Here is a 25,756-nt window from a genome sequence, read left to right on the forward strand (position 1 = left end):
CGCTTTATTAGAGCAACATGGCCACCCGACTGGAAGGGACCATTCTCTTCCCCTGGAAGGGGTGTCAGCGTGCGCCTGGGCAGAGGCTCGGGGCGCCCGGGATGGCGGCGGCGGCGGCGGGGGCGGGGGCGGAGGCTGGCAGCGCCGGCCAGCAGGCTGGGGGCCCGGGGCTGGCTGTGCCCGCCCACCCTGGCCAGGTCGTTCCATCCCCGCCGTCGCCCCCGCTCTCGCCGCTACCACCTGGCTCCGTAGCCAGCCGCCAGCTCCCCGCCCCGGTGCCCCTGGACGCCGGCAAGCTTGCGCGTTCGCTGCCCGCCCTCCTCCGGGCTCTGGCACATGCTCTCCTCCTGCGTGGCTCTCCCGGTCCCGGGTTCTGCCGCACGCGCGCCGCTCCGGGTGGCCACGGGGTGCATCTTCCACGGAGCGAGGGCCAGTGCCGAGATCCTGGGCCCGCCGGTGCCCCGGGCCCGTGCAGAAGGGGAAACGGAGCGACGCTTGGGCACAGGTGGCAGACGCCCCCAGAAGGTGCAGGGAAAGCTAGAGAGCCAAGGCGGCGCTCCTCCCTCCTCCTCTACCTTCTCCCTCCATCATCTAGGCTGGGGGCATGGAGGGTGCCAGAGGAGTGTCTCTACCTAACAGCTGGAAGCTGTCATCCGTCTACCAGGAACGTAGCGTGGGGATGGAGGAGTATAGGACAGATGGCTGCAGGCCACCTAACCTCCCTGCGTGAGAGGGGGAAGGGAAATTCGGGCGTTGGAGGCTTGATTTTAAGGTGGCTGTTAGTTCTTGGAGAGGAAGAAAGGTGGGGGAGAGGAAAGGGAGTAGAGGACCCCTCAGTGTGTTAACAAAAGAGGCCAGGTTAGAGCCCCCTTGGAGTTTGGGACGTTCTACGGGATTGGCTCTGAAGCCGAAGGTCTTCCTGTGTCTCTCAATGTGTGCATGTGTTTTTGACAGGAATGTCTGAATGTGAGTGTACGTGAGAATGTGTGTGTTGTGATGGGGGGAGAGCATGCAGAAGGGAGTGGTTATGGAGTCTGGCCATCTGTGATCATGGGATTGGGAGACACCTCCAGGGAAGGGAATTATTTAGTTATTTATATTCTGCACATGGCAACAGCTTTACTGATTGAATTAGAGGAAGAGAGGGTCCTGAGGCCCAGGAAGAGGGCTTGAGTTGGATCACAGATCTGCTGTTTCTTTTTACCTCTAACTGTGTGTGGGGTGTGGGAGTGGGGGATAGTGGCCTCCGGAAGATTATAAGAAATTCGTAGCTGTATGGGTATCATATAGACAGATACTCTTAGCAGGTAATTGGGCCCACTGAGTGTCCAGGGAGTGACTGAGGAGATGTGGAATACCTGCATGGGATTGGTTTCTTTCCTTCTGGTGTTTGGGCAAAGGCCTCCAACTCTCAAAACTACAGAGCTGGACTTGAGTCCAAAAGAGTGTTCTCTACCGTCTACCCTGGACGTTGTCAAGTGTGACCATATCCTTACTGACAATTAAAGTGACTGACATTTTAAAATGAAAGTATTTATCTGTTGTCAGAAGCGGAATAGTCCATTTGATTAAGTGTTGTGCTAACCAAGACTCCCATCCCTACTGTGGGAAGAGCCCTCATTGGCTCTGGTTGATGTTTGGTCAGTTTTAGTCTGACTGTGACCCCATTTCCAGTTTTCTTGGCAAAGATACCGAACTGGTCTGCTAACTCCTTCTCCAGCTCATTTTACAGATGAGAAACTGAGGCAAACAGGGTGAAGTGACTTGCCCAGGGTCACACAACTTAGTAAGTTATCTGGAGGCAGATATGAACTCAGGAAGATGAATCTTTGTGACTCCACGCCCTACACTCTCTCCATTATGCCTCCTAGCTGCTTCAAAGTCATAGGACCTGGATTCAGGTCATAACACTGATTTTTATTACCCATGTGACCTTGAGTACATTACTCTTCTTACCCATGTGACCTTGAGTACATTACTCATCTTACCAATGTGACCCTGAGTAAGTCTTAATTTTCCCCATCTGCAAAATAGCAGAGTTAAATTAAATGGACTTTGAGGTTCCTTTCTGTTCTAGATGTCTGAGCCATTGAATCTTAAGGATTTAGAGGCCATTTAATCCACCCTCCCTCAGAGACAGGGAAGCAGTATGGATAGATTACTGGAAGACCCAGGTTTAAACCTTCCTTCAGATCCTTAATAGCCATGTAACCCTAAGGCAAGGCACTAATCCTCTAAAAAGCCTCAATTTTCTTATTGGTAAAGCAAAGATAATGATAGTACCTACCTCTTAGAGTGGTCATGGGAATCAAGAATACATGCAACACACATATATGTACATATACACATACACATGCATACATAAGTATACATGTGTGTATATGTGTATAGACATACATATATGTAAAGTGCTTTTCAAACCTTAATGCTCACGGCTATTATCTTGGGTATCTAGCTGCTACTTGAATACTTCCTGTAACAGAAGTTTACTAATTACTGATAGAAACACCTTTTTTTATTTCTGGACAATTCTAGTTATTCAGAAGTCCTTTCTTTAGTTAAACTGAAATTTATCTTCCTGTATTGGGCCCTAGTTCTTCTTTTTTGGAGAAAACTAATCCATTCCAACTTCCATATGACAACCCTTGAAATCTTTGAACGTTTGTGTCCTATCCACTAAAAATCTTTTCTGCCTCAAGCTGTCTCAATCAGTGAGGACATGACAAAGTTTCCATATCCTGGCCACCCTCTACTGTTTGCCCTAGAGTTTGTTAGTGTCTCCCATAAAATGTACCATGATACTGCAGGCATGGTCTGACCAGCCCACAGTACATTGGAACTGCCCCCCTTAATCTGAGCCTAATATTTTCTTTTCTCCCCACTCCCTCACTTTATTTTTATTTTACTTTTTTGGGAGGCAGTCGAGGGTAAGTGACTTGCCCAGGGTCATACAAGTAGTATCAGAAGCTGCATTTGACTCAGGACCTTCTGACTTCAGGGTGGGTGCTCTAGCCACTGTGCCACCTCGTTGCCTCCCCCTCAATACTTTCAGTAAATCAAACTAAGGATACATTCCTTTGAAAGCCACATCTCCATATGTGCTTATGGTAAATTTATAGACAGTTCAAAACCTTTGAGTCTTTTACACTTGAACTACGGTCAAGCAAATCTTTCATCCGCTACTTATTTAATTGACTTTAAAAACCTAGATGTTAATTTCTGTCCACAATTCCATCCTACTGAGACAATTTTGAATTCTGAGTGTCTCATCCAGTGCATTAGCTATGCTGCACAGCTTTGAGTCATCTGAAAATTTGATAAGAATATGTTTTCTATGTCTTTAAATCATTGGTAAAAATATTGAACAGGATAAAGACATGGCCTTGTGACATGCCACTATAGAATTCCCTCTGGGATAAAATCAATACATTGATCAACATTCTTCGGTTATGCTTTTTAAATCAATTGTAAATTCATGTAAATGTACTATTAACCAGCCCATATTTCTCCATTTTGTCTCCAAGGATACAGAGAGTGGTTCTTAACCTGGGGTCCATGAACTCGGATGGGGAAAAAAATGACATGTTTATTTTCACAAACCTCTAACTGAAATTTAGCATTGCTTTCCATTATTTTAAAACATTATTCTGAGAAAGAGGCTGTAGGTCTCACTAAATTGACCAAGGGACCCATGACACACACACACCGAAAAAGATTAAGAACCTCTGATATAGAATCATCTGATGTTAGAGGTGGAAAGGACCTTGGACAGAGTCATCATTTTGTAGGTAAGGAAAGGGGATCCCCAAAAGGTTAAGGGCTTGCCCAAAATCATGAAGTAAATTGAATGAATGAATGAATGAGTAAGGCATTGTATTAAATTGTTATCATGTACAAAGCACTTTGCTAAGCATAGGCACTCCAAATAGAAAAGTTACTAGTTGCTCTTAGGAAGCTCACAATCTTAATGAGGGAGACAATACAAACACAAAATTTCCATTTCAAGAGAAATAGAAGTTCCCATAGTCCTTAGGGTGCAGTAGCAAAGCAGTAGTAAGTAGCAGACTTGATCCCACATTTTAAGATTGTGTGCTACGTACTATTGAGAATTAGTTTTAACAAAAGGGTAAAGTGAAGCAATTCTCGAAGCAAGATAATATTTATTAAGAGGGGCATGCTGCCTGTCAATAAATGGGCCAATGGATTGCCTCCATTTATGTAACAAGACAGTTCCTCTTATACAGGTTTTGGGAAGTACAAAACAAAGAACATAATAGGGTGAATGACATCATAGGATTGAGGGCAACATTATTGGTTCCCTGCTGAGGTGCAGGGAACTACATGATTGGTGGGAAGTTTGGTAATGGGAGCTAGCAATGACTTTCCCCACCTTTCTTTCTCATGACACTAAGAAGTTCTCATTATGCAAGTAGAGTTACAAGGTTTAGAAATAACAGACCAGTCATTTTTGGACAGCAAACCAGACATCCCTGTATGATAGCCTTGGTAATATGAGGCCCAATTCCCTTGCATTCACACACATCCCCCAAGGTCAGTTCAGTTCCTTGAGGCAAGAGTAGGTCAGTGATGAGGAGAGTGGGATTTTTAAACTAAACCCATTACAGACCAGCTGAATTCTGAACCAAGTTCAGAGGCATAGAACCATGATGTAAGCAGTTAATGGGCAAAAGCAATTAATTGTAAATAAGATCAATAAGAAAATGATCCAAAATCAATTCACTCTTCTAGAAACATAGAATTAAAGGTAATGGAGAGGGGTGCTCTCTTTCAGTGGGGTATTTGAAACACCAAAAATGAAGATCCATACCAAATCCTGGTAATTCTTGTGTTTCCACTCTCACTTTTTAGCCTTATTATACTCCCCCCCCCCCCTCAACTTTTGATGGTCCACTCATGACCTCCGTGCTCTTCCTTACACAGAAAACTTCATCCTCTGCCTTCACCCTGGCTGTCCCTCAACTTGGAACGTATTTCCTGCCACCTTCCAAGTCTAGGAATCTTTGATTTCTTTGAAATTCAGCTTAAATGTCACACCATTAATCAGGCCTTTGTTTTTTCTTGGAAGGTTTTGTTGTCAGTCAGTCTTTTTTCAGTCCTGTCTGACTCTTTGTGATCCCTTTTGGGCTTTTCTTGGAAAAGACACTGGAGTGGTTTGGCATTTTCTTTTCCAGCTCATTTTACAGATGAGGAAACTGAGAGTTAAGTGACTTGCCCAGGATCACACAGCTAGTAAGTGCCTGAGGCCAGATTTGAACTCACAGACAGGAGTCTTCCTGACTTCAGATCCAGCCCTCTACCTACTGCACCACCTAGCAGTCTCCCTCCTAAGGTTACCTTGTATCTATTTTGTATATCCTTATGTAACACCATTTTCAGTAGCCTCTCCCACAGAGACTACAGAAACTGTTACTATCTTTTTGAGAGGAATATTTAAAACTGTTGAGAGTTTATCTTTCATTCCTTGAGAAGTAGAGAGTATGAGTTTTAGCTTTGATCTATGAAAAGATGGAGTTTTAACTCATCTATAAAAGGACTTCTTCTGTCATAGTTAAAAACTGTGAGAGGACAGAGAAAAAGGACGTATTCCTAAAATAGGACTGAGTGTAACCTTTACATTCTGAATAAATAGGAAGAGGATTCTTGAGAAACTTTAGCTGCTATTTATTTGGAAAAGACTATTTTTTAGAAGTAAAGTCAAGAATTAAAGTATAAAAGTCTTTGGCGATGATGTTTCTCACAGTTGAAAGAATGTAAATAATTATTTATAGCTTCTTGTTATTATTTACCATGTTAATAATTTCTACATACAATAATATATTTAAATCTAAGAGATTAGGGGTTTTAGAATAACTTGTTCCCAAAGTTCTTGAAGTTTTAAGCTTTTGCTCAGTAAATCTCAGTGATTCCCTATGATCTACTAAGTAAAACCCAAATTCTTTTGCGTGGCATTCAAGGCCCTTTCTAACATGGTGCCATGCTACTTTTGTAGCTTTATCTCCTATTACTCCCTTCCATGACACAAATATTCACATGGATTATTTATGTCCAATCAGTGGTAGAGCATTCAGAGTTCATATTGGTCTGATCAGTAATAGCTGGACATACTGAAACTTGAGTCTAGCATAGTGATGTCATTTCAGTCCACTTCGAGAACCAAGGACAAAGGCCAACCAACATCTCTAAAAATTTGTATCCAAGGACAAAGGCCAACCAACATCTCTACCAAATATGTATCATGTGTTCACCATTCCATTATCTTTCTCAGACTGTCTTTATACCTTGAATCCCATCCCTCCTTCTTTCCAACCTCTAGAACACCTGGCAATCCTTTAAAGCCCAAATCAAATGGCATGTCCAACACATCATATTTCCATTCCTCTGGGTTCAATTCCATTCAAACAGTCTTTGGTACATGCGCACTATGTGTAAGGCATTATGATGGTGACTAGGGTGACAAAGACAGATGAAAAACAGCTGCTACCTGCCTTCTAGGAGTTTTCATTGTACTAGAGGATGCAAGAGAAAGTTAAGTGAATGAAAGGTAATTGGAGTAGAAGGAGAAAATTGACAAAATGGAAAGAAGAAATATAGGAAATTGAGAGGTGTCAGGTTCAAATAAAGTGGTTTTAAAAAAAAATAATTGCAAATAGTAGAGAAGGAACAAGTAGAAAATGAGATATTAAAGATAAGAAAGGAGGGAATTATCTAAAGGGTAAACTCCCAGAGAATAAAGCTAGACTAAAGGGAGTGAGTGAAGGAAGTGACCTTGCAAGGAGAAGGGCTCTCTTCTTCAGAGACAGCCAAGGGTGAAAGTCTGGTAGATGCAATAAAAGGATTTGGAGGTACAAATGTAGAGGAGAAAACAGAGCTCAAAGTGGTTGGCCTTGGTTTTCTCAGCAAAGTAAGAGAGGGGAAGGGAGGAGGAAAGGAATAACTATTTCCATAGTCCCTACTATGTGCCAGACACTGATAAGTTCTTTACAACTATTATCTCATTTGAGATTCACAACCAACCTGGGAGGTCAGTGCTATTATTATCCCCATTTTATAGTTGAGGAAACTAAGGCAAACAGTTTAAGTGCCTTGCCCAGGGTCCCATAGTCAAAACTGTCTGAGGCCAGATTTGAACTCAGATATTACTGATTATCAGATGAAGCAGTAGATAGAATGCCAGGTCTGGAGTCTGGAAGACTCATCTTCCTAAGTTCAAATCTGACCTTAGATCTTGCTAGATGAGTGACCCTGGGAAAGTCACTTCACCCTGTTTGCCTCAGTTTCCTCATCTGTAAAATGAGCTGGAGAAGGAAATGACAGACCAATCCAATATCTTTGCCAAGAAAACCCCAGATGGGGTCACGAAGAGTCAGACATGACTGAAACAAGTGAACAACAACAAATTGCTGACCACGGATCCAGCACTCTATCCATTTGTATCACCTAGCTATCTTCTTGTAGCATATTTTTAAAAAAGAAAAGCATGGCTAATAAATATCCTTTTTTCAATCCAAATTCAGTAGAAGAAAATATCTGGGGGGAGGGCCAGGAGGGTCAAAATGTGCCAAATTCCAACTTTCAGACCCTTCATCTTTCCCTTTCCCTTCCCTCCCAGATTAAGAAGATACCTCAGATACATCTACTACAACTCGTAAGCTAAAGAATTACCCAGTATAACAGAGCAATAGGTCCTTACAACAGTTTTCTTCAAAGCACCCAGGCAATAGTGGGGATGGTGAAGATTCTCTGCTGAAATAGAAGGAGAAGAGGAGACACTGATTTATTGTATCAGATTTAGAGCTAAAAAGGATCCTAGGAACTATCAAGTCGAATCCCCTCACTTTAGAGATAAGGAGACTGAGGCATGGACAATTTAAATAACTTAACCATGATCATAAAGCTAGCAAGTGTCTAAGGTGGTATCTGAACCAAAGTCATCGTGCCACTGTGCCCATTCTGCCTGGGTGGTTTAAAGGCAGCTGCTGTAAGGACTTGTTTGTTGGTCCTTTATAGTAGATAATCCTTCTGCCTATGAATTGTATTAAGTGGTCTCCGAGATATCTTCCAACTCAAAAATTCTGCAAGAAATGCAACATAGTCAATCATGAAAGAAGTAAATAGGTGTTCTGTATGAGACTTCTTCGTCTCTGGATTCCTGAATCAGGCCTTCAATCTCTCTCTTTTCAACCTCATCCCTGAATGCTCTTCAAATTGTTTTATCCATTTCCCCCTGTACACAACAAGGGCCATCCATGTTCATTATTTCATTACTGAAATCATAAAGTCAATGCCTTGCCTTTGCTCAAACCATTTCCCTACATTCTTTCCATAGGCAACTTCTTGAAAACTGTATGATTGGTCTCTGCTCCATAGATCATACTACCTTCTCCTTTCCTTTCCATCAGCTAGATCAGGGGTGAGGAACCTGTGTGAGGTCACATGTGGTCTTCTTGGTCCTTAGATGTGGCCTTTTAACTGAGTCCAAATTTTACAGGACAAATCCTTTTATTAAGGGGATTTGTTCTGCGAAAGTTGGATTCAGTCAAAAAGCTACACTTGAGCACCTAGAGGGCCACATGTAGCCTTGAGGCCACAGGTTCCCCACCCCTGAACTAGATGCTTCAATATTTAATTCAATTCTGCCACTTCTGGAATCTCCATTAGAAGAGTGCCCAGGCTCACCATGTTTCCTTTCACCAGTTCTGCTTCTGACCTTCTGGATTTTTATACCTTGCCCCTGTGAGGGAGCGCTTCCTCCTTTCTTCCCTTTTAGCTCCCTTTTATATTGACTTTCCCCATTGGGATACAAGTTCCTTGCATGTAGGCTATATTTTTTATTGTATTTCTGTTCTCAGCAATCAGCACATGCCTTCTACATAATAAGCACTTAATAAATCTCTGTCTCTCTGTCTCTATCTCTTTCTATATCTGTCTCTATTTATTTCTCCTTTTCTGTCTCTTTATCTTTCTGTCTCCATCTCTCTCCATCTCTCAGTCTATCTCTTTCTTTCTCTCTGTCTCTCTCTCTCTGTCTGTCCCTCTTCTGTCTCCTTCTCCTCTTTCTTTCTTCCCTTTTATTTCCTCATCTGTTTATCAATAGTTTTTCCTAACTATTCTGACCAACAATGAATATTCCTAGTCATGAAATCCCATAGCATTTACCATCTGTCCTCCTTGCCATACTTAGCTTGCTGCTGCTGTTTCATAATGTTATTTGACTTTTTACTTGTGAATGTATTTTTCCCATCTAGATGTTAAATTCTATGCTATGTAACCTTTATATCCTTGCACAGTGCGCTTGTAAACAGGGCTTAAATGGACTGGTGCACAGGCCAATGTCAGAGTATGATTTTAGGTGAGGATCTTGGGTCTTATAGCCCCATATACCAGACAGGGTTCACTAGGGAGCTGAGAAGATGTACTAGGGAAGCTGAGGGGCTGCACTATGAGTCAGTCAGGTCCATAGGGGCATCTTGCAAAGTGTGGTTAAGGATGAGAAGCTGAGCGGCAAACTAGCTTCAGGGGTTCCCTCCTCCTCAGGGTGGAGGAAACCCAATGAGATGAAGCTGGGGGTGGGGAGACTCTTGGAGGGGTGGGTGAAGTGGGGGGGGAGAGTGGAGGGAGAAGATAACAGGGATAGGGTAAAAAAAGAGGCTGAGAAAGAAAATAGTGAGTAAAAATAAGATGGAGGGAAATTCACAAATAGTAATTATAACTTTGAATGTGAATAGGATGTATACAGTGGCCCATTTTGTGGTGGCAAAGAACTGGAAATTGCAAGAACCGCCATCAGTTGGGGAATGACTGATCAAGTTGTGGTGTATGCTTTTGTTAGAATATTGCTGTGCTATAAGAAATGAGCTTAGGTAGGCGTGGAAAGACTTACACAAAATGATGAAGAGCGAAGAGGGCAAAGACAAGAGAACATTGCATACAATAAAAGCAACACTATTTTAAGAGCAACTTTGAACTAAGTCATTCTGACTATTATAAATGCATAAATTAAAAGGACACATGAAGGAAGATGTTATCTGTATCCAGAGAATGAACTGATAAAATAGAAATATGTACAGAATAATTTTACATATATACACACACATATCCACACACCTACTTGTGTCTAATGATAGCCATCTCTATGGCAGAGGGGAGGACAGAAGAGAAAAAGGGGAAAAAAGAAATGTACATAATAACCTGGTTATATATTTGGAGGGAATAATAAGTTGTACATAGTAGATCTGCAGTTTCATGTCCAATCATCTTTTTTTAAAAAAATTGTGTTATGTTAGGGAAATGCTTATTTTATTCCATGAGTTGAAAATAAATAGATAGGTAGATAAATAAACAAATGAATGAATGGGTAGATAGATAGACAGACAGACAGACAGACAGACAGACAGATAGATAGATAGATAGATAGATAGATAGATAAATAGATAGATAGATGATAGATAGATAAAGACTAAGCTTGGTAAGTGATTGCCTTGTCAGAGCTTCAGAAAAGCAACTAGAGATTTCTCAGCATTTCTAGCGCCTTGCATCCGCCTCCCCTGCTTCTGTCGCTAGGTGCATCTGGTAATTGCTTCTGGTTCATTTCCTTACTTTATTATAAGTTGTTCTTTTAAATTGACCTTATTTTGCTTCTCGTAAACATTGATGATTGACCCTGAATGCTATGTACTGTCTATTTGTATCTTGCCCAGATAATAGAAAGGTAAGGGGAAACATGGATGACTCGGACCAACACAAAATTTAAGATAGGGCAGAGATTCTGGTCTCTAGCCAATGTTTAGAGGAAATTTATTCTCTAACCTTGGGACTCTGAGCTTTTCATTATTACATTTGATTAATAACCAGTTTTAAGAGCCTGTCTTTTGTAATCTCTCCAAACCCACAGAGAAAAAAGGTCCTAGTAAATTAAAGACATTACCTTTGGTGGAAAAAAATTAAAGTGAGCTCATTTCTGTTATCTTGAGCAGTTGAAGTTGCTTTTAATAAGATAGTTTGAACATATCCACAACCCCTCAGAGGAGGGGAGAGGCAAATAGCAGGGACCAGAGACCAAAGTTCTTTGGTTAGAGGTAGGTGTGGTTTGGCAATAATCAGCCTTTCTCCTTTCTGTTGGGAGGAAGGAATAAGGAATAAATACCATCTCTGGTTGGCCAGTGGCCAACTCTACTTCAACTCTACAGCTCTCCTCAGTCATTACACTAGAGATTTTGACAAGCATTCAACATGTTTGTTGAGTAAATGACTGTACCATTAAAAGACTAGAGGGCCTTAGCTTCACATCAGAAGTTTCTTGTGACTAATAAGCCAAGACACTGATGAGGCCTGAAAAGTGTCCAAGTAAGAAAAAAGAAAGTAGGGGGATGTATGGAGAATGAAAGAGAAATCTTTTCAAAAGCTTTTTTTTTCTTACTGATTTAATTCCTGAGCTGCTAGCATCTGATTATCTGGCTCATCTTTCCCTTTCTTATATTCATTTGCCCAACTATGAAGGGAGGTAAATCCTTATTGATTTTAAAGCTGTAGCTAACTTTGTCTCCACTACTAGACCATGAATGAGGTTGGGTTTATTTGAAAAAATGTAAAAAGAGATCTGCAGAAAGAGAATATACATGCTGACTACAACTCTATTAAATAAGGAAAATCCAACAGAAGTGCTGACAGTAGAACTTTAAAGGGTCTTTGAAGGAACTAAATAATAAAGGCTTTCATTTGCTTGTTTCCTTGCTGGTTCTGATTTTCTGGTTTTATATAGTTAAGTGTATGGTACTGTAACCAGGGTCTTGGAAAATTTTATTTCTTATTTTGCATGTTATTTGGATTTTTTGCTTTTGTTGATGCAGACATTGATTAAGTTCATAATGAAAAAATTAAGAACTTTGAAATAACACATTTGATCAAATAGCAAACTCTCTATGACCCTCAGTTGCTCATTTCTTTATTCATGGTCCAGGTCTAGAGACTCATGATTGGACATGGAAGGCTGTACGTAGTACAACAAGTAATTTTTGTCATCCATAACTGCTGATTCTTTCATGTGCAATTGAGGATTGTTGTATTGAAGTTAGTTGCTTAGGAGAATATTTTCAGTCAAAGCACCTGGTCCAAAGCATTTTAAAAATTATTATGAATAGTCTATGAGGGGTGGCCACAGGTTCCCTACCTCTGGCTTTATCTAGACAATTGTGAATTTGCAAACTGTTCCTTTAAGAAGCATTTAGACAGGAGAATGGAACAAGGCATTTTTTTAAAGGGCAAATAAAGTGCACTGGAGTATAAAATAAGAGATTCAAGGGATTGACGCATCTCAGTGAAGGAAGTAAAAAGTACAGCGTTTACGCATTCCTTTAAGGAGTTGTGTAGCACAGGAAGCCAGCTTGAAAATGTTTTTGTAATTCTGTAAGAGTAGTTGTTCTCACTGACAGTGGTCAAAATATTTATATACACAGTATTTTTTTCTTATACATTCTACATGATCTCCTATCCAATTTTTCACAGCAAAAATGGTGCTCAATTTATGACGTCAATCTTTTCTCTAGCAACAGACATGTCACAAATATAGAATGATGATTTCTATGTAGAATAAATCAGAGAGGCTAGAAAATAATAATAAATGATAGACATATTCATGGTAAATAGCTATGAAATAATCATGTTAACACACAAAATTAAAATGTACTTAGTTTATTTTTGTAAATGACAGGCTTTAAATTTTTCTACCACATCCATATAGCCCAGTTCTCACAGCAGAATGCCAGAGGGACCTTTTGAGCGTGCCCCTGTTGCATCCCTGTCACGTGTGTGGGATGGCCTTCTTTGATTGGCTCTCTTCATCTTTAAAAAGGGTGAGACAGGCATTTGCTCTTTTTAGTGATTCCTATCTCTTGTGCCTACCATGGGTCATAAAATGAACTTGTGAGAGACAGGACCTTGTCTTCCCCTGCTCATCCTCTCTTGACCTCAGCTCTCCCCCCCCCAAAAAAAAAGTCTGGGGATGACTGTGTCTGTTCTGTGTTTGTCCTCACTTTCAGGTACCAGATATGATCCTTTCCAGAGCCAGACTTTAAGCCATGTTGACCTTGGAGCCAGAATTGGAGGTGGGATGTTATTCCAGCCGCATCAGCATAGAAGCCTGGAGAATCCAGTGTGTCTGGAATGGGAGCCAGAGGGGACTTTTGAACTTAGACCTGAGACCATGCTCCAAGGGAACTGAGCTCATTTATGAACTTGAAATTCCCTCTCAGGACCTAGAGAATGAGGTAGAAGTGATAAAGGTGTTTGTAAACAGGATTATGCCTCCCATATATTGGAAAGAGTAATTTAGCAGGTTTGTGACTACATTTTTTGAAGTAAATATCCCTTCATAAAAGCCTCATTGTTATATACATATGTGTGCATGTATGTATATGTATATATGTATACAAATAATCGTGTGTGTATATGTAACATAAAAATATACACATACCACATAAAATTTTGTATGTCTGTTTTCTCAGAATGTAGGCATCTATAAAATATATGTGACAAAAGACTCTGGAGCTACTTTCCAACATATACAAGTACTGTTGAGTCAGATTCCCAGAACAAAACTCTTATCTGGGGTTTTAGGAGTAACCCTGAAGTCTTGGATGGGTATCTTTTTTTTAATTAATTAATTTTTCATTTTCAATATTCATTGCCATAAGATTTTGAGTTTTGAATTTTCTCTCCCTCCCAAGATGGCATGCAATCTGACAGAGGTGCTACATATACATTCACATTAAACACATTTTCATATTAGTCATGTAAAGAAGAATTAGAACCAATGGGGGGAACCATGAGAAAGAAGAAACAAAACAAAAAAGAGAGAAAAATAGTCTGTTGCCATCTGCATTCAGACTCCAGTTCTTTCTCTTTATGTGGATGGCATTTTCCATCCTGAATCTTTTGGAGTTGTCTTAGATCCTTACATTGCTGAGAAGAGTTAAGTCTATCAAAGTTAGTCATCTAACAATGTGACTGTTACTGTGTACTGTGTACTGTGTTCTCCTGGTTCTGCTCATTTCACTCAGCATCAGTTCATGTAAGTCTTTCCAGGTTTTTCTGAAGTCTGCCTGTTCATCATTTCTTATAGCACAAAAGTATTCCATTACATTCACATACCACAACTTGTTCAGACATTCCCCAGTTGATGGGCCTCCCCTCAATTTCCAATTCTTGGCCATCATAAAAAGACCTGCTATAAATATTTTTGTATATATGGGTTCTTTTCCTATTTTTTATGAACTCTTTGGGATACACACCTAAAAATGGTATTGCTGGGTCAAAGGGTATGCACAGTTTTATAGCTCTTTGGACATAGTACCAAATTGTTCTTCAGAATAGTTGGGTCAGTTCACAACTCCAGGTGTCTTTCTAATGTGATCAGTATGAGCCTCCTTGGTGTGCTCTCTCAGTGGCCCAATATCATTTAACCCATTAATATTTCCTCAACATCACTGATAAACAATGAACATCAATTAGCATTTAGAATAAGATATTTACTGAGAATATTCTAGCAAAAACAAAAATACAAACATCCCTGTGACCCAGGGGTATACTTTCCCTTCTAACACTTCAGACCCTGGGGATACTGGGCATATACTTAAAATGGCCACCAAAAATATTCTTTTGAACACCAAGTACTCTCTCAGGTGTGGCATAGCTAAGGGTGGAGTTGATCCCTTGCTTACAGGGACACTACATCTTGAATGACAGGTCAATCCATTGATGAGTTGGGTCAAGCTGCTCACTCCTCAGGGCTGGCTCTTTGCTGAACTCAACTGCTGGACTTTGGTGGATCTGAAAACCTTTTAGAATTCAAAAGATCATAACCTGGTCTGATCCATCTCCAATACTCATTCACCTAAAAGCAGTATGGATTCATCATGGATTTAAGATCATGTGTTGGTGCCATCTCTCCTTCCCCACCCGAAGGTTTACAGTAAAATTTTTCTCACTCACCACCAGGGAAGGGAGAGATCTACTTTTTGAGCTGGAAAAAAAAAATGAATACCTAGAATGCGTGTGTAAATGGACTGTGACAAGAAGGGGAAGCGAGGGCTCAGTCTCACCTTTAATATGACCCCATGTACAAAATGGGTCCTCATGTGTAAATAATAATATATAGAGAGCCTCACTCATCAGATTTAATAGGGAACAGGTTGGTACTAAATGTCCTTCAAACACATTTACTAGCAATAGCAATACAAAACTAAACACATAGCTTCAGGGTAAGACACCTGCAGTATGTTTCCCAGACCTGGGCCTATGTAAGCAAACTCTCTCTTTCTCTCCCTCCCCTCACCTTTCTCTCTCCCTCCCTCTCTCACTTTTCCCTCTCATTCCCTTCCTCCTCTTTCTCCCTCCCTTTCTGTCTGTCTATATCTCCCCCTCCCTCTTCTTTCTCCTTCATTCTCTCTCTTCCTTTTTCCCTTTCTTCTCTCTGTCTCTATTTCTGTCTTTCTCTGTTACTGTCTCTCTTTCCCTCCCTCTACTTCTTTCCCTTATCCCTTTCTCCTCTCTCCCTCCCCTTCTCTCTCCTCTATCTCTTTTTTTCTTTCTCTTTTTCCTTTCTCTCCTCTATTTCTATTTTTTCTTTTCCCCTTTTTCCTGTCTGTCTCTGTCTCTCCCTTCTCTTATTGGGTGAAGGGGATAATGATGGGCCATATTCTCCCTCTCCTATCAGAAACAGACCTTCCTCTTCACCACCATCCTCCCCCCTCACTTAAGGGTCATAATGTCTTCCATCTCATTAAGGGCAAAAACCTCTTTCCAGTTTCATGACATGCCAGAAGTTAATGGCCACCATTCTTTTATATGAATGGGAATAACTAATAAATTAGATTGTGATAAAAAAATCAGTCAAGCAACAGTTTGCTTAATTTATTGCACTGACAATTAATTGGGAACAGAATGGTTTTCATGCCCAACTACAACCAGGGAGGAGAAAACAGGCAGGGAATCCTTAGCAAAGGGCTGCTCAGGGCCAAAGATGGTGGAGGGAGAAAAGAAAGTATTAGGGGGTTCAGATTGTTTGTTGCCCACCCCCCTGCCTCAGCATGCCTCAGTGGCTTTGCTCTTATCTCATCCTCCCACTCAGCCAGTAATCTTTCTGGCTCAGATCCCTAGTTCCATTCACCATTGTCTGTCACAGCAGGATGCTGGGGATAATTAGCAGATCACCTGAGCCCAATCTGTCTTCACACTTCCACGTGACTTGGCCAAGATAGATTCTTAGCAACCTCCTCCTCCTTCTCAGCATTCCCTTTCAATGCCAAGATCAAAATATTACCTGTCCAGTGACCTCTGAGGCTGCACAATTGCCATGTTTCTTCTAGCATCCTGAGTCCCCCAGACAAAGCCTGAAAAGTTGAATGCTAAGAATAGATCATCTAATCATATTTCTCCATTTTATGGATGTGAAACCTGAGGCCCAACATGGCTCAGACATTTAGGTAACAGACACTAGGTCCGGGGACCTTTGTTTTATTTTTGTTTTTGCTTTTCCCCCCGTTAACACTATGTGACTTCTATGTAAGCTCACATGTTCTTGAATGTGTTCAACTGCATTTTTTGAAGATTATGGTAGTTCTATATTTAATGTCCCCAAAGAGAAATAATAAACAAACAGTTTAAGGACAAAGTTAACCTTAATTCTAACCCTAACTCTAACTCGACAGAGAATATTTTCTCTTTATTTTTCCAAATTTTTTTATTTTCTCGATATGGTTATCATTGATTCTTCATTTTCCAGGAGGACCAATGACATCAAAGGGTCTTGATTGGTGCATATTGTTGATTTTGCTTTTCCTTTGTTTTTGAGGAGGACCAGTGGCATTATGGGTGAAGATTTTTATGTGAATTGGGTTTTAGTCAGGCAGAGTTGCACAAAATTGTCAACCCCACATTCTTCCAAAGTCATCAAAGTCCAGTGGCAAAATAAAGCTTAAGATGACTGGTGATGGCCCTGGGATGCAGTGGGTGACCTTGGTGTTATCTAAGCTCAAAGAGCACAGTACCTGCTTCTAGCATCTTCGTGCTTGTTAAAGAAATTGTTCATATCTGCCCATTCTACTGGGGGAAATCTTCACACGCTTGGGGCATACACCCCCCCAACTCACAGATGGGTTTGAGACCTATTGAGGACCTTCAAACTCCTTTAGTTCATAGGCTGAGAAGGTTTGACCTAGGTTTGACTGCTGTGCATGCTCCAGCTTCTTGGAGCCACAGGTGAGAGTTGGGTGACACCCAAGGTGAATGAGTAGCCTTGAAAAGAGCTTGGCAAGCCTTCACCCTATAGGTGCTAGTCCTCCCTGAATACCCCATACACCTCATTCTCTATGTAGTATAGAGAGAGATGGTCTAATCTAGTGAAGAGAGAGAGCAAGCCATGATATCTGAGTTCAAGTCCACAATCTAGTTGTGTGACCCTGGGTAAATTCCTGGTTCCTGTCTTTGTTCCCCTCTGTCATGAGAAGGAGAAGTGGAGGGGAAAAGAAGATTTTGCCATGATCATGGCTTTGGTGGGACCAGATATTTACAGGATAGCTGATTGTATGATGCAGAATCCAGTCAACTGAAGAGTAATTTGGGTTTGTCTGCCTTGCCTAGAGAACTAACTTGAGTGTCTTTTCATTTCTATAGCTTAAAGGGAACTGCTTGTCATTATAAATGGCAGCTAGGTGGTATGGTGGATATAACATGGGTTTGAAGGGAGGAGGACACTAAAGGATACAGTGGAGAGAGCACTGAGCTTGGAATCAGGAAGACTCAACTTCATAAGTTCAAATCTGACTTCACATATTTACTAGCTGTGTGACCCTGGGCAAGTCACTTAAACTCTGCCTCAATTTGCAAAGACATGAGTTGCTCCAAGCACATCAGTTGTCCTCATTGATGTGTCCTTTTCATAGCTTTCAGTAAGTAGGTGTCCATTCTTCTTCAAGGATATTATGTGTATTTTATTATTACATATTTTTATGTGTATTATTAGGTCTGAAAATAAGATCCAGGTGTACGGGTCAACTGTGAGTGATTGATTATCATTGCTTTTGTCTTATCCTTAAGCAAATGTTTTGTTTTTGAGTTAATGGTGTTATCATTGTGATGAACTGATTTTTTTTTATTTTTTATAATGGCCTTTCCAGTCATCTCAGGCTTCATTCCTCTCCAACATGCTTCATGATCCAGGAACACTGGCCAGCTTACTGTTCCCCAAACAGACACTTCACCCTCTAGCTATGTGCCTTTACACTTTCTATTTCCCATGACTGGAATGTTATTTCTCCTCCCCTCCACTTCCTAACTTCTGTGACTTCCTTCAAGATTCAGCTCAAATCAGAACCAGGAAAACATTGTACATAGTAACAGCAACTTTGTGAGATGATCAGCTGTGATGGATTTAGCTCTTCTCAGCAATACAATGAGCCAAGACAATTCCAAAAGACTCCTGATGGAAAATGTTATCCACATCCAGAGAAAAATTACAGGGTCTGAATGCAGATCAAAGCATACTATTTTCACTTTTTTTTTCATGTTTTTTTCTTTTTGTTCTTTTTCTTCTTTCAACACATGATTAATATGGAAATATGTTTTACGTGATTGAGCATATATAACCTATATCAAATGACTTACTGTCTTAGGGAAGGGGAAGGAGAGGGAGGGAGGGAGAAAATTTGGAACTCAAAATTTTATATAAAAAAATGAATGTTAAAAATTATATTTACATGTAATTGGAAAAAAAATAAAATACTATTTAAAAACAGATTCAGCTCAAGCCCCAACTCTGCAGGAGACCTTTTCTGGTCCTACTTTTGAGATGACCTTTGCTTTATCTTGTATTTTCTGTGCATTATTTGCACATCTTTCCTGCATTAGAATGTGAACTCCTTGATGATCTCAGATGGGCACTTTTGACATTCTTTGCACACCTACCATTCAACAGTGTCTGCTACATAATTAGTGTACACAATAGTGTTCATTGACTAATTCTGATTAAATGGGAAACACAAGCAGAAGCTTAGGAGGTAATGGAAAGTAGGAGTATATCCTCCCTCCTCAAACATGGTTGTCCTTAGGGCCTTGCAGAGATTAAGTTGCAGCCGCTTGGTGGTGTTTCTTCTCTGGGAACCCAGACCTGCCAATGTAAGGCAAGGTTGGCATGACTGAGTTAACCAAGAGGATGGTTGCTGTATTCAGGGTTTCTTAAACTTCTCTCACCTTTGACCCCTGCAGAACTTCTTAAATTGTAGGTCAAAACCCCTAGGATCTTGATGCCTATGAAGGCTTATACTGTGAAGGTCCATGCCCAGGTATGTCATGTCAAGCCAGGTTCATACCAGGAAATGTTCCAATGTGGAGGCTCAGCAGAGATCAACTTCACCTATTTACTTCTGAAGATCCCGAGCTCCCATCAGTGTTTTTCACATTCATACAAACGGACCATTTGGAGTGATGTCCTTTGTTAATCTTAAACATAATCATTAACTTAGCAATAAGGCAAAATATATAATAATAACATCACAAATACTACCACGTGATGATAAGTGTGGGAGTGATAAAGATAATCCACACATAAACCTAAGTCACACTGTCCCACTAATGCACATCTGTGGGAGGGGGAAGGAAGGCATAGAAACCCTGTCAGCAAAATACATGAGTGAGGAAAACCAGTGTGCTCATAGTAACTCCCAACTGTCAACCACAGGATGTGGTGCCATTGAACCATTTGGGAAATGAGAATCACATGAACTTGCTTCTCTACTACCTTCTGTCCTGATCCATGCTAGAGCTGGTAATCCTCCTCTATTCCTGCTCTAACAAAGCATTTACAAGCTTTTTCAACTCACAAACCACCTTTAAAAGAGTTCTGAAAAAGTGTTCATTCTTATTTGGGACAGTAGCTCCCTCTGATTCTTACGCACAGTTCCACTTTTTTTCTGGCTCCTTTGGATTGCTTTTGCAGCTCTTGCAATACCTTCTTAAAATCCATCAATTCTTTATTTTATGTCAGGATCATCTGTAGTAAAAGTAGCTAAGAGGTCATAAGCCAGAGAACTGCAAATCTCATCAGGCTCTCTGTTTCTTGTTTGTTCTCTCTCTCTCTCTCTCTCTCTCTCTCTCTCTCTCTCTCTCTCTCTCTCTCTCTCTCTCTCTCTCTCTCTTTTTCTATCTTTCTCTGATTTTTTCCATCTCTCCTTTGTCTGTCTCTCCCTGACTCTGTCTCTTCTCATCTATCTCTGTCTCTCTCTCTTTCTCCAACTCTGCCTCTCCTCTGTCTCTCTCCCCAGCTGTCTCTGTTTCTCTGTGTGAGTGCCTCTGTCTCTTCTCTTCCTCCCCCTCCTCTCTTTTCCTCCTCTTTCCCCAAGGGAGCCAGCCCCCACCACTCTTCACTCACTAGAACTATATATTATCCAATTATATCTCAACTTGCCTTCCAATAAAACAAAGAGCGAAGCATCTGTAAACTCTTTCCTCTGTTTAATTTCCCCTTTCAAAACACAGAGGGCAGCAAGGAGCTTCAGCCTTCCACACTCCAGGTGCTCGTGAAAGGTAGCAGCCACCCTGAAGCTCCCATTCAAGGCATTCCAATTTCGTTTTGGCCAATCATGAATGTCATAGCTAAAGCCTTCTCTCAGTGGACAGAGCAGCCTTCTCTTTCCGTTATCGAATTTATCCTCTCTTGCCTATTTGTGGTAACTCCTGCAAGCGTTTTTCAGCCTCTTTGCTATACTTACAGCAACTCAGATGAGTATCTTCTGGTACTCAGTGGCTCATCCCTACTTAGGTTAGAACTCATCCAAACCCCCCTATGATGTCAACAATCTTTTTAAAATTACCCTTTAGACTACAATCATCCACATGATTTTTCTTTTTATGAACTTTACCTTCTTAAACCATTACATGGAAATAAGCTGAGGGACCACAATGCTTTGCAGCATCAACCATTAATTTAACAGTTCTTATGTACCTCTTTCCATATTTCTTCATACTCATACTTCATACCCATTTTTCTTTATACTCACATTTTGTAAGTTTTTAGTAAATATTCATTTTCTGAACCTTTAAGTCATCAAACTGTTCACTCAAAAAGAGGCATCACTCTATATCGTTTGCAACCTTTTAAATCTTTTTATTTATGCTACCGTTACTTTTCTATTGCTCCGAAGTATTCTCATCTCATTTAAAAGTTGATTTTTTGGGTAGCTTTAATTATTTGTTGTTCAGTTATGTTCAATTTTGTGACCCCATTTAAGGTTTTCTTGGAAAAGATACTACTAGAGTGGCTTGCCATTTTCTTTTCCAGCTCATTTTACAGACGAGGAAACTGAAGCAAACAGGATTAAGTGATTTGCCCAGGGAACGTAGCTAGTAAATGTTTGAGACCAGGGTTGAAATCAGCAAGATGAGTCTTCGGACTCCAGGCCTGACACTTTATCCTCTGTGCCACCATTATTATATCGAAGTTCTTTTCCTATGCCTTTCAGATATCAGATTGTTCATGCTTTATCAGTTTTATATTTTCTCAATGCAAAAGTAATTTTAATGCCTCCTTCACTACCTGCCTATTCCATAGAAAAGTCCCACCTTAAAGGGACAGAATCTTGAAAACATAGTATCAACAGAAAGAAAAGTCAAAGAAAACAGAGCTGAAAAGCAAGACAAAATAAAAAACTTCTTTCCCCTACTTATTTGTCATTTATTTAGTTATGTGGTTCTATCCTGTTAAATTCAAAGGGTTCTTTGTAAGATTTTTCTCTTTATTTTGAATATTCATAAATTTATATGATTGATAGATCTTAATTTTGCGACAAAAGTAAAACCAAGTAGAACAATTGGAAAGTCTTTAATTGCAACATTGTAGAATTTGTAGTTGCACAGTGATTGTTTAGAAAGTCCGTAACTGCTAGCAGGAAAAATGACATACTGTTAAAATGTTGCACCTTGGATCCATGTGCAGCTGCCTAAGAAGGCACTTAGTCACTTATTTTCAGATTACAACATATTTACATAGCCGGGCGCTATACGGATCCATAAAATAACCGTCAAAATCAAGCTGTTTAAAGCTTGTCTGATGTCTTTTTTCCTTGCCAAGATTTTTAAAACATTGCCTTCTGTGTTCCTTCAAAATTGAATCCAAGTCTCACCTAAAAGTCAAAAAGGATCTCGGGCTCTGGGTTCAAATTGACTTGGTTTACTCCTTGTCAAGGCAATCCCAGAAAAGGGTGGAGGTCAGTCTACTCTCACACTCTGATTCACCTTGGAGTTTCTGGGAAAAGCTCTTCAACGAAACTTATGTTTGGCTTACATCTAAGTTCTCCCATGAAAGGGGTTGGATATCCACTCTCCTTCTCCTCTCCAAAGGCAGATAAATTTTGATGGCCAGAAGCTCCCCAGTTAATTTGGGGTTTACTGGCTAGATTCCTTCCTTTCTGCTTTCCTGTCTTTCATTCATTCATTCTTTCTTTCTCTCTCTTTCTCCCTTCTTTCCTTCCTTCCTTCCTTCCTTCATTCTTTCCTTCCTTCCTTCGTTTTCTCCCTCCCTCCTCTCTCTCTCTCTCTCTCTCTCTCTCTCTCTCTCTCTCTCTCTTTCCTCACCCACTTCACTCTCAAGCTCATAGATTGGACCACAACCACAATAAGTCCCTGCCCAAGCTCCACTTAAATGCTATATTTTGGGCACTCCTGCCTCTGAGTGGATGTCAATACTAACTGTTTCTCTTTAGCAACCCTGAGGGTCTTCCCCTCCCAGCTTCATTTTCTTTTTTCTAAGTAAAGGGGCCATCCCTTGACTGACATGTTAAAGAGGCCTATTTACTGAATGGGCATTACCTCACTCAAAGTGAGAACCTGAAAAAGTCTTAGCCTAAAAGGGCCAAGGTCTCCCATTGCATCGTGGACCATCTCCAGTCATTCTGTCATCAGGCCCCTGGATCCAGATGACTCTGGAGGAAAAAGTGAGGCTGGTGACCTTGCACAGCCCTTCCTCACTCAAATCAAAGTCAACTGCAAGTCATGTCATCACCATTTCCCTGATGTCATGGTCCTCTTCAAAAATGAAGGACAAACACAACAACCCATGAAAGGGGCTGAATATCCCTTCTAGAAAGCCCCTTTTTGTACAAAGCAGATATAAAGTATAGAATGACTAATATATTTCTTTTGCCATAAAATAAATATTTAAATCACAAAAGACTCATAAGCATGTGTTAACAAGTATTTAAAACAGGAAACTAACCTGTTCTGGAAACATCAGCTATTTGGTTTGCTGATCTGTTGTTCTTTTTTCTAGAAGAGGAACCAAATGACATCACTATGTTGGAATCAAGCTACCGTGTGTCCAGCTATGGCTGATTGAGCTTGGAATGCTCAATAACAGGTTGGGCACCAATAGTTCATTTGAATATTTGGAGAGAATTCTCTACATTTGTGCATCTTGAGTTTCTTTTGAGCTGCTGCAATTCTACTTTGCTCATAGAGCACAGCACTTCCTTTGAGTGGTCCTTTGCCAGAGTCTCCCATGTCATGCAATAGATTCCAGAATTGTTTTAAGAAATTGTTCATTTCTTCCTTCAATCATATCAGTTACCTCAAGATGGCACAAGAAGGAGGAAACCTCAGCAGATGTTATTGTGCCAAGACTCAGACCTCCTTCATGGTGAAATGAGTCCCCTGATCTGAGCCAATGGTGCACAGGTACCCATAATGTTATGTGAAAGCTTGGATAGTTGTGCTATGGTGGCAGACAACTGGTGTAACAGTATCATAACCGGAATAAGTATGGGCAGTCAGAATAAAATCTTTTGCCTTGAGATGAAGGAAGGGAGCCAATATAACCAGTTTGCCATTCAGAGGCAGGTCAGGAACCAGTTGGGATCATGCCATACGGATATTTCAGAGATAGGTGTTCTGATTGGCATAAGGAGCACATTTGAGAAGAAGTAACTGCCTTGTCCTTTGTTAGTGGGATCATATGGTGCAGCACCAACCACTATTATCATGGTCCCTATGTGCAGATTGATGATGGAGCCACTATCCAACTTCTGCTGTTCTTAGAAGGGCATGACCTAATAATTCACTTTAGTGGATATATGATGTCTCCGATGGACCCTGACAGGTTCCCCCTGCCCATCCACACAAAATGCCCAAGGACTTGAGCTGGCTTCATCTTGACTGTATCATTTATGTTTAACAATAGAGACCTCCCCTGCTTTAACCACTTAGGTAGAGGCCCCATCTTGCAACATCAATTCATTATAGGCAACTCTACTTAAAGGCTGATGGTATGGTGCTGCATCATCTTCCCAGAAGAAGAAATAGCAGGAGAGTAACAGGACCCAGTAATAAAAAAAAAAAACAACTATTTTTTAAAGGGGGCATAGCAAGTGGATTCTTCAGGAGACTTGTGGCTCCACACACTTAACAGTCATTTCATCTGGCCATTCCTAGGTACCTGCCAAAGGTTCCACTCTACCTGTTCATCGTGGACAGACTCCAAAAACATGGGTCCCACAAGGTCAAAAGGGCCTAGAGGCAGACACCGCTTTAGACCTTCCAGGGCTGCAGCCTGTTCTAGGCCCCATGCAAAAGAGTCAGCAAATGGGTCTATCAGAATGCCCAGGTAGGGAAAACGATTCTCTAAAACCTACAAAATCTTATAAGAATTTGAGTTTCCTTTTTCAGATTACAAGGAAATGAGTGTCAATCACTTATTCGGAGCTGTCCAGGAGCATGTGGGTTCTTACATTCCCCAAACTCTGATTAAGTTGGATTTTCGTGGTGTTAATTTCCCACCTCTTGTCCCTCATATGGGCCATTATCTGATCCTAGAGCATTCTAATTTTGGCCACCATGAAGAAAGGCTGCCATGAATATTTTTGTTCAAAATGATCCTTTTCTTCTTTCTTGATTTTTTTAGGGGAGTGTATGTCAATCTAGTAATGGTATAGCTGGGTCACATACACAATTTGGTAACTCTCTGGTCAAATGGCTTTCCAGAATTTCTGGACCAGTTCGTAGTTCCACCAATAATGCACTAGAGGATCCGTTTCCAGACATTTGTTGTTTCCCTCTTCTGTTATTTTTGCCAATCTGATAAATATGAGGTAGAACCCCAAAGTTGCTTTAGTTTAAATTAATCCAATTATTAATGATTTGGAACATTTTTTCCCCATTTGACCTTGAGTGTCTTGGGTTTCTTCCAAATTTATAGAATCTTCCAGATTTTCAACCTTCACTTTCTACGCCACTGAAGCTACTCTCTTCTACATTACCAAAGATCTCTTAATTGCCACGTGTGATTTTTTTCTTAGTTCTTCTTGACTGAATGTAGCATTTCATACTGTTGACTTCTCTCTCCTCCAGGATACTTCTTTTCTTCTCTTTAGGTGACTGAAAATGATGCAAATTTGTCACCTAGAAAAAACTCTCATATGTACATATTTGAAAAATCAAAGGTATTCCTGACCTATTTAAAAATGTTCCTGTAATGAGGGTTGCACAGAGCACAAGCAGAGATTCTTTGCCTGATCTAGCTAACCACATGTTCATGACTCAGTACTTCAAGGAGCATAGTGCTTTGAGATGACAAGGCCTACTGTTTCTGACTGTGTGTGACTCAGTGCTAAAAGGACTCAGTGCTTTGAAATAAAGCAGCAAACCCTGGATGGTCCTTGGTACCCCTCCCCTTCTACCATGACAGTAATAAGAGAGC

At 40.7% G+C, this 25,756-nt stretch overlaps 1 protein-coding gene across 1 annotated transcript; it reads left to right on the top strand.

The window, feature by feature from the left end:
• The first annotated feature begins 17 nt into the window (after window positions 1-17).
• On the top strand, window positions 18-13,498 carry LOC140514776 (uncharacterized). Its single transcript, XM_072625165.1, has 2 exons — window positions 18-525; window positions 13,056-13,498. The coding sequence occupies exons 1-2, from the start codon at window positions 18-20 to the stop codon at window positions 13,235-13,237; spliced, it is 690 nt and encodes a 229-aa protein (XP_072481266.1). The 3' UTR covers window positions 13,238-13,498.
• Window positions 13,499-25,756: the final 12,258 nt, after the last annotated feature.

This window comes from Notamacropus eugenii, chromosome 7 (genome assembly GCF_028372415.1).
Source record: "Notamacropus eugenii isolate mMacEug1 chromosome 7, mMacEug1.pri_v2, whole genome shotgun sequence".
Classification (NCBI taxonomy): Eukaryota; Metazoa; Chordata; class Mammalia; order Diprotodontia; family Macropodidae; genus Notamacropus; species Notamacropus eugenii.

Coding starts and splice junctions, on each gene's coding strand:
- LOC140514776 (XM_072625165.1), top strand. CDS start 18: ATGGCCACCCGACTGGAAGGGACCATTCTCTTCCCCTGGAAGGGGTGT. Junction 526..13,055: donor GTGGCAGACGCCCCCAGAAG/GTGCAGGGAAAG, acceptor CCTCACTTTCAG/GTACCAGATATGATCCTTTC.